At 41.6% G+C, this 17,690-nt stretch overlaps 1 protein-coding gene across 3 annotated transcripts in view; it reads right to left on the minus strand.

Annotated features, from left to right (window-relative positions):
- Positions 1-1,202: 1,202 nt before the first annotated feature.
- The window catches only part of LOC143280810 (uncharacterized), a 231,135-nt gene continuing 214,647 nt past the window's right edge, over positions 1,203-17,690 (minus strand). For all 3 annotated transcript variants that reach the window (XM_076585503.1, XM_076585501.1, XM_076585502.1), the window contains exons 64-70: positions 16,183-16,292; positions 14,140-14,280; positions 8,660-8,721; positions 6,625-6,744; positions 5,838-6,068; positions 2,859-2,872; positions 1,203-2,264 (exon numbers count right to left, since the gene is read on the minus strand). In XM_076585503.1, the coding sequence (XP_076441618.1) occupies positions 1,983-2,264; positions 2,859-2,872; positions 5,838-6,068; positions 6,625-6,744; positions 8,660-8,721; positions 14,140-14,280; positions 16,183-16,292 (960 nt within the window). In that variant the 3' untranslated portion in view covers positions 1,203-1,982. The remainder of the gene's footprint in view (positions 2,265-2,858; positions 2,873-5,837; positions 6,069-6,624; positions 6,745-8,659; positions 8,722-14,139; positions 14,281-16,182; positions 16,293-17,690) is intronic.

The following is a 17,690-nucleotide window of genomic DNA, read 5'->3' on the forward strand; positions in this document are numbered from 1 at the left end:
GTACTGTACCGCGCTGTACGCTTTCCTCTGGCGACCCCTTATACCGCGCGCTTGCGTAACACTGGCTTGCTCTTGCCTTGCAACTCTTTGTAAGGCGCTCTCTCATGGACAGATGTGTGAAAAATAATTATTAAAAATCAAAATCTAATCAAGTTCCCGCCCACCTACAGCGGTAAACTTTATATCAGTGTGATCAGTATGATTTATTCTATATTATCGTGAAAAGAACGGTTTTGTTGCACACATTTGGACTATTTTTGTATCTGCCCTGGGCTTATTGTCGATCGACGATCATGCGTTTATTTGTTATGTTTACTATTTTCTTCCTTACATGTCAGTCAGTGACTAAGGAAGTAGGTAAGTAATTAAGCAAGCAAGTATGTCAGTCTGTTGACATGCTTGCTTAATTAATTACTTACCTACTTCCTTAGTCACTGACTCACTCACTCAGCAGTGAACATGTAAGGATATGTCAGTCTGTTCAGGCCCGACACTCGGCTTATATCACAGATTGACATAAGTTTACATTTGGGCCAACAGCAAAGTGAGAGCTGTGTTATCAATGGTTTCTCCAGTCAACGGGAAATCATTTACAGCTTAGTCTTTTGTGAAGGACTATGACTCTCAAACTAGGAGGCAAAATTGCACTGGCTCTTAGTGCTGCAGCCTTGTGGGCTAGTTGGCTTTTGGGAACCATCCCAACGCCGACTGTCGTAAAACCCTCTTGGCCGAGAGAGTGGGGATGTAACTTGGGCAAGACACTCTCCACTATAATCAAATTCAAGCCCAAATAGACGGAACAGCAGTTGCCTCCTCTGCTGTTCTGATGGTCATAGTCGGACACGACTGACTATCATATATATATATATATATATATATATATATATATATATGTGTGTGTGTGTGTGTGTGTGTGTGTGTGTGTGTGAGTCTGTTAGTAAATGAACAGATAAATAAATAGTTGACATGTGTGGGTACGTGGAAGCGGATATTCGTGCCTGAATGCATGTTCATGGAAAGCAGCATTTATTAATAATCGTTTTGACATGAAAAAAATATCTGCTATAAGCCATATACATACAAACGCGGGCGCTCTCAAACATGCACAAACACACACACGCAATGACATACACACAGGACACTGAAATATGTGCACTTGGGCACAAATCAGCACGCAACACAATCAAAGACGAAACCTGCAATTATGTTTGCAAAGTTATTAATTTGCAAGAAAGCAAATACGTAAATGTGGATGACGAATAGTCAAGCGACTGTACTGAAAGAATAGCCGACTGCCGACAGTGAAATTTTAAAGGCACACACAAACACTTATTTTCTAATTTTGCAAGTGTAAGATATAGCTTTTCACAGAAACGAACAATAAAGTTAAAGAAAAATGTGTAAGCAAACAACAATTTCTTCTCGCGAATTACATACTCTGAAGCATAATTTTCGCAACAGTCTAATAAGTAATATTTCCCAAACGGGGTAAACGTATGTTTTGTTGTTGGAGTAAATCAAACTGAATTGAATCTGCATGTATCTGCATCTCGATCTATTACATATAACAAACTTAATTAAATAAATAACCAACAAAATTAACCACCAGTATTTACAAACAGAATGTTAGAGACTATTAAAAACCACTTTGGAAATGTGCCAGCTGAATCATAATGGTATGGTTTCGTATAGCAAAACGAACAAACAAACAACAACAAAAAACAAACAATAAACACAATTAGAAATGACTTTGGGAATGTACCTGCTTTACTGGCATCGTGTAAGATCAGTAAAGAAATTAGTTTTGAAATGTGCTTTGTGAACTGAAATGGCTTCACATGAGACGAAAAACAACTTCAAACATTTATGATTTTTTTTCGGTCAAGTCCTTTAAAACTGCGGACGAACGGACGAAGTACTGTCGACATAAGGCCAACTGACTCTTCGCCTTTTTCTCCTGATGTGGTATCCCTCCCAGTCCTCTACCAGTCAGCTCCAGGTTCACGCATCTCCATTCGAAAGCCTCTAGTGGGACGGGCCCCCAGTGAGGTCTTCCCTGCCTTCTTCAGCCCGCCCTTCAGTTTACGGGCCAGGAAAACGATGAGGGCGACAGTGGCCATGGCACCGATCGACACGCCAGAACCGATGCCAGCGGTACGCAGCAGTCGCTTGTTGGACACTCTTGGCCTGACCACCGTGTAGGTCTGGTTCGTGTAGGGGCTGATGCACGTGCAACGCACGCGCCCTTCCTGTGCGGCTTTTCTCTGTAAATGTTGAATTTTAAAATGAATTTCGGCGGACTGGACTAAAGGAATGCAATCCAGTTTCATAAAGTTCATCAGAATAAATCTAAACACTAATTATCAGTATGTTTCGTCAGTTGCTAACAAGCATGTTCTCGGTATTATAGCTTATCTGAATTATCATTAAAAAGTTGTTAAAAACTAAGAAATGCACATTTACAATCAGTTCCTTCGGTGCCATGTGTTACACTGACTCGGTTCGTTTATTCGTTCTGTATTTATTTATAGTCAGTTCATCTAAGATGATGATATTTGACAGACTGACTCGGTTATTATTGCATACGTTATCATATTGGCACGTTGAAACATCGAAATAACAGTACACTGGAACGGGGCCAGCATGTGTGGACAAGTTTTTTTCCCTTCTTGTTCTCTTCAGTGTACAAATACTGCAATGAAATGTGTGAAGAAGAAAAGACAGGCGGAGAAGAACAGCAATGGAGAAGGATGTTGGCAGCAAGTAATGTAAGGAAAGGGGTGCATTTGCAGCACAAGTGACTCAATCCTATAGCTATCCATTTTATTCTTGAAAAGAAGTAAATGAAATATACTCACAAATGCTTCCTTTTCTGTAACAGAAACAAACAGAACATTTAATTTACAAACGAGAATTGTTTCGGTGGTGATGGTTGTGGTGGAAGACGTATCTTCTTTTTTTTTTCTTTCGGTTTATGTTGTGAATATATCGGGGCACACCGAAAGGAACAGTTGAAGGAACACACACACACACACACACACACACACACACACACAGAGAATAGTCAAGTGACTAGGTAAGTGGAGTGTTGGCCTAGTGGTAACGCGTCCACCTTGAAGCGACCGAATCTGAGCGCACTGGTTCGAATGCCACACTATCCTCCCTTCACTAGAACTTGAGTGGTGGTCTGGACGCAAGTCATTCGGATGAGACGATAAACCGAAGTCCCGTGTGCAGCATGCACTCAGTGCACGTACAAGAACCATTATAAAAAGAGGGTGTCCCTGGCAAAATTATGTAGAAAAATCCACTTTGATATGAAAACAAATAAACTTGAAGGCAGAAAAAAAGGGTGGTGCTCTCAATGTAGCGACGCGCTCTCCCTTGAGAGAGCAGACCGAATTTCACAAAGAGAAATACGTTGTTATAAAAGAGTAATACACTACAATACAATTCAAAACAAAACAATATCTTCTCTCATTGCCATGACACACGAAAATGATGGGACCTGAACACCCAATTCTGTTCTGTTGAATCTCTGGCTACTTTTCTTTCGCCTACAGTCAAGCGTGGAAAATGAAAAAAAAACAAAAAAGGTGAAAAACACACTCTCCAGACAAAGAGCTCAAACAAGGCCCAGTTTTATTTGTTTCAGACTTAATACCACACGTTCATGTAAGTGCTTAAAAAGAAATCACATATTGTTAATCCACACACTGGAGTAAAAGAAATCACAGATTGTTAATCCACATACTGGAGTACCTCTAATCGAAAAAAACCCAAAACACATGGGCTTAGAGAAAATCCTTTCATCTACACATGTACTTTACTCTGTCATCACATTGATGATTTGACAACCTCCAAACTGTGTCCCCGAAAACAGGAACTTTATGAATACAGAATATGCCTAATATGACCAACCGCAGAGCCTCCCAGCGTTCTACATCTAATACACCACGAAATCTCTGGATGCGTACAAAAGCTAAGGAAGAAGCCCACGTGCAAACTTCGTAACGCACTGGAGAATTTGGCGTCTAAAGATGATAAAGGTTTAACGTATATGCAACATTAATCACATGTATGACCCACATCAACCCTGTCAGCGCAGTGATTAAAGGTACAGGATATGAAAAAAATAGAGAGAGAGAGAGAGAGAGAGAGAGAGAGAGAGACGACGGTAGAAAATATGTAAAAAGTTTGGAGCACCTATGATACGTAGGAAGAAACATGTATCAGTCAGAGAAGCAGTCAGCATTATCTGTAATTAAGAAAGAAGTAAGGGACTTGGTCAAGAGTTACCTGGAGACTGTTACTTAATCGAGAAGACTGGGGCTGGGCAAATGGAGACGAAGACATCGTGCCCAACACCCACCTCGTTTATCAAATAACCGACAGCATAACGTCCCTCCTCCTATTCAAAACAGCATCAAAGTAAAAAAAACACAAAAAACTCTAAAAACGCCTCCTTTAATGGCTTGATGGGAGGTTCTCTCATAGAAACCTGACAAGAAAGACACACCCGTCTGTGTTCCTACGCCGATTAATAGCTTCGATTAGGGCTCTTCAGCCCAGGGCATATTCTAAACGACACAGAAGCAATTCGTGAAGGTCTCGTATCTCAAGACCTGGAATGCAAAACATTGGTTGCTGAAGGGACATGGAGCAAGGCAGGAAGCAGAATGCTGAGGCAATTGAACCAATGTAGGAACGAAAATTGTGCCTGTCAGCGAGGGACCATTGGAACGTCCACCTTGCTTAAATTTTCCCTGCTTGTTTTTCCGTGTAACTTTGTCGTAATAAGAAAAAGGAAAAGCTGTGCTCCAGTAAGTATTGCGATGGGACTGGCAGGGTATTACGGAGCATGAAAAGAAATACGAAAGGAAAGGAACAAGTGCCGATTAGACAACCAGGCAGACGAAAGGATAAATAAAAAGAAGCTACATTCACCCAACTTTGGGACCTATATCCATTGGGATAGACTTTGGTAAAACGCAATGATCAAAACTACCCCCAGACTGAACACAACTAAAACATCTCGATATAGGCTTTTAGTGATGACTACAAAAAGAGAGGAAATTTAACGTGGATTTGGAGGCGACATTCCTTCTTGTGTTCCCAGTCCACGGGCTATTCAGTCGTACCTGTGTGAATATATATTTGTTTAAAGCACGTTGAAATATACCTTAGCCGATATGCACAAGTTGGACATGTTTGATTAAGCGTAAACAAAATTCAGCTCCAGTGTATCTCAAACTGACAATATTGAACTGGTTATTATTCAAAGGGTGACCCCGAAAACTTACATGGTGGGAAAAAACGGCTATACACGTCAAACCGCACGCGTAAATATGAGTAAACGTGCGTGTTGCAGTTCACGAACGTGTGCGTATTTATCAATGTGAGCGAATGCATGTATACATGAATATGTCAAAGTGAACAATGGTGATTGCATAACAGACTTCCAGTATGTGCGTGATCTGCACTGATCAATGCCACACTCACAAAGACGATCGGATGGTACAGTTATCAGTATACGTTTCCATTATTTCCATTCCCAAAGATCACGACAATTCTGCAATGCCACGTTGATACTGTATTACTGATAAACAGGAAAACCAACGCTGCTTTTTTTGAGAGCACAGAACTCCGAGAAGAACGCGAAAGCAATGTTCCATTATTATAATTATTCTCTCAGAAACACTGCTCGTCACTTCTACCGTAAAGTTCTTACTACAGCTATATAATTACACTAATATTACCAGTCTAGCATTCCTTCAGAAGAAAACCTTTGTCAGGTTCTGGCAAAACTGATTTCTGACAACCTGTTAGATACTCACCGGCAGCACACTGCTGGTTTGTAGATCCTGGGGTGAATGGAGTGGTGACAGGGGGCTGGCTGTTTGATGTCGTGTCAGAGTGTTGGTTGTTTGATGTCGTTGTGTCAGTGTGTTGGTTGTTTGATGTCGTTGCGTCAGAGTGCTGGTTGTTTGATGTCGTTGTGTCAGAGTGCTGGCTTGCTGTTGTTTCTTGATGAGACGGCTGGTTGGTTTGAGCCACTGTAGTGCGTTCTGAAAATTATCGTATGTGCATTAGGAGTCCGATAAAATTAAATGAATATTTGAACATATAACTAAACAAGATAGGCAACGCATTCATGGCTCAATCGTGATTCACAAAGAACGCGAAATCAAAAACAAATAAACAAAATGATTTCTAGATGCTTACCACAATTTTATTAGGGAAGGGTATGGTATTTATGACAAATCATTGGAATCTTGAGTCATACCACAGACGTACCTTGCTAACACTGCAAACCAGTGGCACTCTGAAGGCACAAGCATTCACCAACTCTCACACACACACACAACACACACAGATTCACTCTTGATGCACCTGCCTGACTCTACAAGCAATGAAGGCGCTCTCTCTCACACACAGATACATGCGTACATACACACACACAAACACTAAAAACCAATGGTACTCTGAAGACGCCAGAACACACCCGCTCTATCCCACTCAGACACACACACACACTCACACACACACACACACACATGCACACACACACACACACACACACACACACGCACACACATACACACACACACACGACATATGTACCTGGCGGACACTGCTGACTTGCGGTCCCATCAGGGCACACACAGCGGTACCCAGCTGACTCTGAAGGCACCAGCACGCATCCACCCCCGTTCTGACACGGATGGCTGGAGCACTTGTCATCTGAGCAAATCACAGTTAGTGCACCACCGCGCTTCAGGTGGCTTGTAGCATGTCCAGTCTACGAAGGAAGGTGGGGGAAGGGTTAAGCACAAGTTAAGCCCAAACATCGAAAATCCATACAGAATCATCACTGTGAGTGAGATCTTGAATATAATAACTTCAAAATGTTTTCGTTCAACAGCGGTCATTCATAAGAATTTGCTTCCACGACAAAAACTGATCAGTTACTGAACTTCATTTCCGACCACCCACTCTTTTGAGGACGACATGCGATTTATAAAAACAAACAAACAAACATGGTCTGTGCTTCTCCTCTTTGAGGCTACAAAAATGTTTTAAATAATGTCACTAAGGTTCATGCTGTGGATCAAGCATCGCTTGCAGCCGGATTTATTACATAATTCTGCTGTTTTATGCAAATGACCATAATACATTTCAATTAGCTCCCCCGCCACATGTTTTTAAAAAGCGAAACTAACAGAACGACAGAAGTAAATGGAAAAAAACAAGTGCACCAAAATGTGTAGCAGCTGAAAAGACAAGCGGTTATAACAGTGATAGGGGCGCAGAATAGGAGGGCTATGGGGAATTAACCCCCACAGTGACAGCAGTAGAGTTTCACTCCTCCTGAAAGGTATCGAAATTAGAAACCATACTGTCGACCACTTCGGTAAAAAACCCTTCATAGTGATGACAGCACAAGGTGAAAGGAAAGTGAAAACTACCAAGGTGATAATTAGAAATCTTCCTATCAGTTTCAGCAATAACGACATAGAAAGAAAACTGGTCCAGAACGGATGTGAACCACATTCAAATGATGGAGAGAAGCCGCAACGAGAAAGGCGGTCTTTCCATGTGGTTAACAGGTCGTCGCTTCACTATACGTCAAAGTTCTTGACTTGATTGATCGGTCAGACATCTGCTTGGCAGATGTGGTGTAGCGTATATGGATTTGTCCGAACGCAGTGACGCCTCCTTGAGCTACTGAAACTGAAACTCTTGATCGACCCCTCCCAGAGAAAGTGTCCCTCGGCTACTTCTCAGCGACTTTGTATCACCGGGAGCAGAAAATGTCGCCTGAAAACGCTACGTGTTCACGTTGTCTGACAAAGAGGCATTCTTCTGCAACTTGTGAAAAAGACATTGTTTGCTGATCTTGCAAGAAATCAGGTCAAAGCAGATGGAATCGGTCTGGACGAGACTTGTCTCAAGCCAAGCTGCCTTCCGTACTCCAAGATCGGTGTACTGGAGCAGAGAGAAACGTCACCGGAGCTCCCCTGACCCACAAACAGATCCTCCCAAAGCTTTACGAAGAGAGAGTTACCTTCAGATGTCAGAACAGAATGTCCCTGGCACAACTTCAAGGTACGCCGAAAGCGAGCTGAGGTTACGCAATGTTCGTTTCCGGTGACCCACGGTAACTGCCCTTGACATGTACAACCGACTTTGGCTTTTGACGCTGGACTCTGTTCGTTTTGTGAAATGTTGTTTAAAAGTCAATAACACTAATCACTTTTTCATGTATGACAAGTATCAAAGTACCCACACTTAATGCACACGGCTTACGAAATAAGATAAAAGGGAAATCGTTTGTCAGATAAGAGACATAAATTAGATGTTATTTGCTTACAGGAAACCGCAAAGCAATTATCCATGGTAACGGTATCATACAACGAATTGTGCACGAGTGAGAGAGAGAGGAGAAAAAGAACCGAAACTGTTTCTTTCATTTTGACCTATCAAGAAAACAAAAAACAAAACAAACAAAAAACCCCCAAAAAACAACAACAAAAAACACCAACAAACAACAACAAACCAAAAACAAAACAAAACAAAAAAACAACAACAAACAAAAAACAAAAAAAAAGCTCAGTTCCTGTTTTTTTCCCCCTCTCCATTAAATCTACGTTTTTACCTGTATCATCAATTCGAGTGACAGTGTAACACCTTTTTTCACCGAGACCGTTTAAAGCCATCCTGTTGAAACAGTGTATGCGCACGCACGCACGCACACACACACACACACACACAAACACACACACACCTGTCAATACAAAAAGGACATCAATATAGATATAATATTCATATGCACACGGACAAAAGAATATACCATAAGAAAAATATCAGAAAGAGAATGAATAAACACAGAAATATTGGAAGCACATATACAGATATGAACATTACAGCAGAAAGGAAATAGAAGAAAACAAAGTGTACACACATACACGTACACACACACGCACATGCATACACACACACAGGCGTGATCCTTGTGCAATACGCAGATGATATATGTATGTGGATGAATGTAACTATGAAAAGAAATGCATCAAAAAGGGCATTAAACTATATAAAGAAAACATACCAAAGAGAAATAGATAAACTGAATAAGTATATTGTCGACAATGGTCTTACATTATCAGCTGAAAAAACTCACATTATGGTTTTTAACAATTGTAATAATCCAGAAGAGTTACCAACATTTAAAATTGAAAATGAGCCCATTCAATACAGAGATATGATAAAATTTTTAGGCTTAATGCTTACTTCAAAACTAGCTCGGAAAGCCCATACTGAATATATAATAACAAAAGCAAGAAAATGTTTAAACTCAAAGTTATAAGTAAACAGTACTGAAGACAAGACACAACGATATTGAAACATTTATCATCATCACTTATTCGATCCAAACTATCGTATGGACAAAGAAGTCTTTTTCAACGCCCCAAAGTATTTGTTAAAGAAACTTCAAAGCATTGACTGTAAAGCATATAGACTTGCCCTTGGCGACCTTTCCACGCATCAACCCTCGTAACATATAAAGAAATAGAAGAATTACCTTTGGATGAATACCGAAACCTGGCATGTGCTAAATACGTATTGAGAAGCTCAACAACTGAAAATTTTACATCGGAGGAAGTAAGAATTACATCTGAAAACAACTTCCCAAAAAGAGCTAAAACGATATCTTATCTAACACCAATTGGCACGTTTGTGTCAAACCCTTTCCAAAAGTCCGAAATTAATCCAGATAATGTTGACACGCAGAAAACAGTAAGTCCATGCCCCATTTGGGAGATGAGTAAAGCACAGTTTGATATCAATCATACTGACATTGCAAAAAAAGAAAATCCAAATATCATGGCAACAGAAGTCCGATTACACCTTCAGGATACATACCGTGACCACTTACATATTTACACAGGCGGCTCACTCCTAGACAATGGCCAAGAGGGTCAGCTTTCGTTATAACAAAACTGAAAACTGAACGATCATACCATATTGGTAAAGATCGGTCAATATTCACAGCTGAACTTATCGCTGTTCTTATGGCTTTAAATTATATTCTTGGTCTTCCAGTTTGCCTTCCACAAGTCTTATTTTGTGTTGATTCAAAATCTGTATTATATGCTTTAAACTCATCAAATTGTAAGAACAAGTCCAAAATAATAACAGAAATAAGTCACATTGTACATCTTTTGAATTTGAGAGGAACACATATAACTTTTTGTTGGGTTCCTTCTCACCTTGGTCTCCTATATAATGAATGGGCTGACAGGGCTGCAAGAAAATGTGCAAAACACCAACAGGGAACCATAGACCTTTATGTACCTTTGTCTGTACAAGAGGGGTACCGCTTACTAGAAAAAGCAACATGGAGCAAAGTCAGGGAAGTATACCAGCAAAGTGGCAAAGTTTTAAGTAAAAGTATAAATAATATTCAACAACCGGATTCTATCAATCAATCAAATACATTCAGTAATTTATTCAGTTTAAGGCAAACTCAGGCATTATCAAACAGGATAAAGCTGAACGCTTTTATAACAAAGTTCAGCAGAGATGTTAAATGCATATGTGGAGAATCTATTTCTTTCTTCTTTTTTTTTTCCTTTTTTTTTTTTTGCTGCCCCATCATCTGCGCCATTTCAGTGGCATTACTCCCACGCCGCTCATTTAGATTCCCCCATACACGGCCACACCCGGGTTCGTCCGTCGCAGTTCCAGCGTCGGCAGTCCACAGGGAACCATCGATGTTAGGTCGCCTGGAGGCCACACACCAGAGGAGACCCTGCACTGCTGCTGAGTCACTTCGGTGGTGTTCAGTGGTGCCTGTTCTGTTTTAACGTACTTAGGACACCACCTACTAAGCCCCCTACTAACGACAATAATGGCTTAGTCGCGGAGCCAGACTGAGTGAGCGTCTCTCCCAGAGTGGAGACCGCCACCACGTCCCTCAAACAACAGCCCCCCATGAATCTGCCGACACTGACGACATTGACAGAACTCACCCCAAGCACGGAAGTGGAGGGGTATCGAAACTGAGGTCACCATGAGAGCAGGGCATGAAAGGCCACAGACTTTGAGACTATTTTGTTTTATATTGATGACGATGAAGGAGGAGGAGGATGACGATGATGATGACGATGTTGCTATGGAGGTCCATTTTGGTTTGGGACTGCGTGACAAGGCTGTACTCTACGCTTCCTGTCATAATGATATCCCGGCGTTAACCAGGCCCGAGAGATACAGACACTTGCAGTGTTGGTCAGGTAATTAGAGCAACACACCCAAAGACGCATCCTTGAAGTGGATGACACTCGACTGTGTGGTCCCAGTCTCCCCATTTAAGCCCACAGCACACTCAACTCTGGGTAGGAGCCGGCCACGGGCCGAAAAACCCACCTCCGCTGAGATTCGAACTCGCGTCCTCCCAGCCGTCAGTCCGCGACGCTAACCACTTCGCCACGGCGAATCTATTTCTAGTAAACACATACTCTTTGAATGTCAGAGTCTGAAATCGTTTTTACCACACTTCTCGGAAAATTCTTTTGAATGTATTTTTGACAATTTCAAGATGTTATCTGCTATTGCAGAAGGTTTGCTGCATAGTCCAACTGGACATTTGTTATAGTTGTTACAGTTGTTTGATGTTAGCGTTTCCTTCTATATTGTTTTATTTTTTCCAATGCTCTGTATCTTTCCCCACCACACACACACACACACACACACACGCGCACACACGCACACACACATATACACACACACACCATTCTTCACCCTCTGCCCAATACCGTTCCCACCACCATGCCCCGCCCTCCACCCCCCACCCCACCCTCCCTTTTTTTTTCCGTCTAATATCACTTAAAGTGGAAGACGTTAAACTGAAGACTACTACTGATACTACACAGGCAGGCACACACACATACCTGAACATTCTTGAAGATTATATAGGTTAATTCACAAAATATACAAACAGACATACGCTTGAACAAGTCAACAGAAAGAGATACAACTTAACAAAATGTTTATCACAAAATAAAAACAACCTCTCATAATGAAACGTACGAATCCATACTGGTGTGACGTGTTAAAGAAATGGCCTATCTTGATTATTATCTACTTCGATTCAAATCTGTACTTAATTTGCTTTCTTTTCCACACTAATAGGAACAGAACTACAATCGAAAGTTATCTCAGTAACACCTCCCTCAACCTATCCTCTGGCCGTGAACACCACTCAATTACGTTCATCCCTCTGCTTTTCTCTCATCAAAACCGTGATCTCCTTCCTTTTTTACGTGCAATTCCCACTCTCCCAACATGAATAACTAACTAATTAACCACCCGACTAACTAATCAACTAACCACATTAACCGACCAGTTCTTTCCTCAAATCTTGGACCAACTTTCTGGCTTCGCGTCCTGTCATCACCCCCTCCCCAATGTAACAAAATATCTAACTAACCTACTAACTGACTGACTGATAAACTAGTGAACTAATTATCCAACGAACTAAACAAAAATTAACGAAGAAATGGATTAACAAACAAAGTGTTTTGCTTCTTTCGTGTTTCAAATCCTATCTCCACACTTCCCACACCAATGAATAGTTTCTTTCACCGTCACCGTCACCGATCCCTCAGATTCCGAATCCTTTGGGGCGCCTTCGAAGCTTTGTCAACCACCTTTCTCCAGTCCTCGCGTCTCTCAGCTCCATGCCTGTCCACTCTCGAATGTTGTCCTCCCATCTCTTCCTTTGTCTGCGTCTTCTTCTTCCTCCCCTCACTGTGCCTTGTAAGATTGTTTTAGCAAGACCAGAGGAGCGTGTGACATGACCAAACCACTTCAGTTTTCGTTGTCTGGCGAGTGTTTGAAGGTCAGTATAGGGCCCGATTTCATTGCGGATGCGTCTCTTGACTTCTTCATTCGTGATGTGGTCTTTGTATGAGATGCCTAAGAGTCTTCGGAAGCACCTCATTTCTACAGCTCTTATTCTTCTCTCTAACTCCGCTGTGAGGGTCCATGATTCACATGCATATAAAAATATTGACATGACCAGAGAGCGCATCAGTCTGATTTTGGAACTGATGGCGATTTTTCTGTTTCTCCAGATGGGTTTGAGCTTGGTCATTGCGGCTGTGGTCTGGGCAATTCTTGACAGTATTTCTGGTTTTGATCCCTCGTCTGTCACGATAGATCCCAAATATTTGAATCTGTGAACGCTTTCAAGTTTCTGGTCTTTGATTTTGATTTCTGATGTGAAGTTGCTGTTTGTCATCACTTTTGGTTTTACCCCGCTGATTTCCATACCAAATTTTGTTGATTTTTCTTCTAAGCGGTTCACTAAGTCTGTTAGCTCTTGCTCGTGACCAGCTAATCCGTCAATATCATCAGCGAAGCGCAAGTTTGTGATTGTTCGCCCTCCAATGCTCACTGTTCCTTCATGTTCTTCTAGTGCTTCTTCCATGATTCTCTCAAGAAATAGATTAAAGAGAGTAGGGGAGAGCAGGCAGCCCTGACGCACACCGACCGTCGTTCCTAACCAATTACCTATGTTGTTGTTGTGAAACACTGCACTTGTTGCATTCTCATAGAGGCTCTGTACGACTTTGATTAGGTTGGCATTGATGTTGTAGAGGTTCATAGTTGCCCACAGTGCAGCGTGCCAAACTCTGTCGAATGCTTTCTTAAAATCGATAAAGACATGATAGAGGTCCTGTTGATGCTGGAGATATTTTTCCATTATGAGTCTTATGTTGAAGATCTGCTCTGTTGTACTGCGTCCAGGTCTGAATCCAGCGTGGACGCAATCCCTTATAATAACACTTCCTAAAAAAGGCAACCTCCAACAATGCCAGAACTACCGCACCATTAGTCTCATCAGTCACCCAAGCAAAGTGATGCTGAAGATCTTACTGAACAGGCTCAAACCACAGGCTGAAAGAATCATCGCAGAAGAACAAGCTGGATTCAGACCTGGACGCAGTTTCTTTAAAAAATACAAATAACACCTCAAGGACAAGTGGGACCCAACGGGCCTAATTGTTATCACAAGTCATGATAAAAGCAGAAAAGAATTCTAAAGAAAAGGATCCCAGCCTTTGTGATACTCACGCAGCTTGTATGCACACAGTGCCATAACTGCTGACTTTCGCTGGATCGATGGAAACAACAATGTCGCACGTGGCACCGTCAGACTGTGACGTCACTGGCAGGAACGTCGTGAGTGCTTCGTCCGAGGTCTGGACTGGTATGCTGTGGTTGTGAGAAAGTCTGTCGTTTTAAGTAACTGTTTATGTTTGTTTGTTTTTTGGCATAACCATGCCTACAACAGGGGGCACGGAAAGGTTTCACCCTAGTTGAAATAAAATAAACAGAAAATAAACAAAGAAATAAACATGTATAAAACTAAACGAATATTGACTTACAAAAGTGGATAAAGAAAGGAACAAGAAACTCCCCCCCCCTCCCAAAAAAACAAACAAACAAAAAAAAACAAAAAACGTGAAAGACGGCATAGCATGTTCCCCTAACAAGATCTAATGACAACAACAAGAAAACAAAAGGTAATGTATTTTTTATTTGATCAAATTGTTGGTTCATGGTTATTTCCCACTTTTGAATTCTTTTGTCTTTAACATCTGAAAACAACTGCCTACTATCATCTTGGCCTGAGAGATTTCGCACTTGGTTTTAAGTCAACAGGTTTTAGAAACCAGTTTGTAGTTTGCAATCATTACTTTCACAGAATCGCATTGACTTTAACGAATATGAATGTATATAACACTGATCTTGCAAAGCGCCCATGAGTGTGGCTGATGGCAAGTCTGGTCACAGTGATGGTCTATGGTGCCAGCTCATGTGGCCGATATTGTATCGCTGTGTTTATTTCCCTGTGCCCCTTAGTTATCTGCATACAAAGACAATTCCTGGGTTAGGCTTTCAAGGCCTGATCAATGCCTTGGGTGCATGCCAAGGTCAAGTACTTGCCTTTTCAACAGCAGATATGTGGTGTTGTATAGAGATCAGCACACTTTGACACCTTCAAACTGAAATCTGCTCACAAGCTGATGGGAAGCACAAAGCAGTAATGGACTGAAAATGTGTCCCTTTGTCTTGCTAGTAACAGGACTTGTTTTATGCCACCCCCACTCCCCCCCCCCCTCTCTCTCTGTTACTAATTTAATTTCTAGGCATTCCACTGAGTCCAAATTAATCGTCGTTCGCTTTGTGTGTAATGTGGCTTCGGGAAAGGACGGGCAAGTCTGGGAGTCATAGCAACATTGTAACGAAACGAAATATGGGATAGCAGAAAACGAAATAAAACAAAATCCAACATAGCTTTGTACATGCACGAAAGTAAGCAAAAGAAGAACAGCTGCCAGACTCTGACGAAATCTTGTTTAGAAAATGAGTCGGCAAATATAGTATGGGAGAAGAAAAAAAATCGTGGCATTGTAAAGAAGGCACGGTTACATTTGAGAATATAGGTACACAGTACACAAGTAGATAAAGAGGCAGGAAATACAGATAGATGGAGTGATATATATATACATATATGTGTATGAATGTGTGTGTGTGGACACACACACATACACAGAGGGAGAGAGAGGTGACAGAATGGTTTAGACGCCTTTCTACCATACGGTGTCCATGATATGGGCTTGATTCAGACCCTTTTTCCTACGTTTGACTGGAAAATCAAACTGAGCTTCTAGTCCTTCGGATGAGACGATAAATTGAGATCCCGAGTGCAGCATGACATGTCGAAACTGAAAACTAAGTCATGCAAACAAGTGTTGTCCTCTAGCAAAATTCTGTTGCCGAAATCCCCCCCCCCCCCCCCCCCCCCCCGATAGGTACACGTATATATATGCCTGCACTCAAGGCCTGACAAATGGATTGGGTTATGCTGTTGTCAGACATCTGCCTGGTAGATGTGCAGCTTATACGGATTTGTCCGAAGTGACACCTTGAGAAACTGAGAGAGACAGAGAGAGAGAGAGAAGAACGGAGTATCGTTGGAAAATAATACGGTAAAAATAATACACGAAGGCAACAAAATAAAGATGCCGTTTAAATTTGTGTACAGATCGTCCAAAGGTTAAAAACGACTCTTTTTGCATAGGAAACTGAAAGTATCACTGGGATTCTCACCATGGCTGTAACGGGGGTTTGTTGGTGTGGACAATCAGCTGACAAGGGACACCACTCCGACACTTGATGTCTGTACCTTTCGGGGGTGTCCCATCCTTGAAACTCCCTCCCTGCAAGACAACAGTGAATCATCTGTTGTAACTGTTCTTTAAGCCAGACTGTGCAAGAATTGTTTTTCTCTGCCTCTAGTTTCTTTTTTGATGGAAGAGAAACTGACAAACAAATAAAACAGAAAAAGAGAGAAAAAGATGAGCGGGAGAACTGAAATGGATGGAGTTTATTCCCATTTGAAAGCATGTGAAGAATTACCAAATAATGAATATGAACGATCATATCAACCACCGAAAGCGAGCGAAAATACAAACAGAATATTAATAATAATTGTAATATGTTCCGTGTATCTGTGTACAGAGTAGATCACAAATTTAGATCTGAGTTCGTATCACAGAAACATTTATAGATACAGATACAGATATAGATATAGATACAAGCCAAGCGGGCGTAACTCTCACCACACTCAGGGGATGTTACTAAAATGTACTATGGATTCGTGAACAAGGTTTCTCATCAGATAATTAACACCCGGATATATGCTACATCCCCCTTTCTTTGAGAACTAGAAAAAAATAGACATTAATTTTTATGTGAAAATGGTTTGTGGGAAAATGTCTCTGGCACAGTCGATGCATTCATCAAGTCTCTGGGGTGGTTTCACTCTTCTTCCAGACCGGGTTGTCTGTGGCTGGTTGGTTGAGAGTTTTGGTGGGTGTTGTACAGCATTCGGATGGCTACGGGGACCAGGTGACTGACCGGTGGTTGTGTGTGCCGGCGTGTTTGCACAGCATGTCTGAGGTGCCGATGGTTTCTTCTGTAGATCTGACCATCTTTTGTCTGCACTGAGAATGACCTGGGAGTGCTGCTTGGGGCAATGACCTGGGCTGGTTTTCAATCTTCTTCTTTGATCAGTTCCACATGTACATTATCGCCCTTTCTAACAGGTGGCTGGTTGTTTTTTTTATGTGAGGTTTGAAAGTGTTGACGCTTGGTTGTGACCACTTCAGGTCACACTTAGGTTCCAGGAGTCTGGAGGTAGTTGTAGAACAAGTCTGAGCTGACGACCCATGATGAGTTGGGCAGGGGATGCAAGTCCATCCACAGATACTCAGTAAAGCATTTCCACCTTCAGCTTTTGCACATTTGAAACTGTTCTTCATGGTCTGTATTGTTTTTTCAACCAGTCCGTTTGATTGTGGAAAGCCTGAACTGCTAGTGGTACGTTTGAAATCCCAGTTTTGTGCAAACCTTGCAAATTCTTCAGATGAAAATTGGACGGAAAGTTTTATAACAACTGCGTTTGAGGTGGTGCTGGTCAGTTCATCCACTTCAAAATAACCGCTATAGTTGTCAAACGTTATTGATACTGTCTGTTGTCCGCAGTGAATAGGTCCGTGTCCAATTTTTTGCCAGGGGCGATTGGGAATCTCATGAGGTTTCATTGGTTCACGGGG

This window comes from Babylonia areolata, chromosome 4 (genome assembly GCF_041734735.1).
Source record: "Babylonia areolata isolate BAREFJ2019XMU chromosome 4, ASM4173473v1, whole genome shotgun sequence".
Lineage (NCBI taxonomy): Eukaryota > Metazoa > Mollusca > Gastropoda > Neogastropoda > Buccinidae > Babylonia > Babylonia areolata.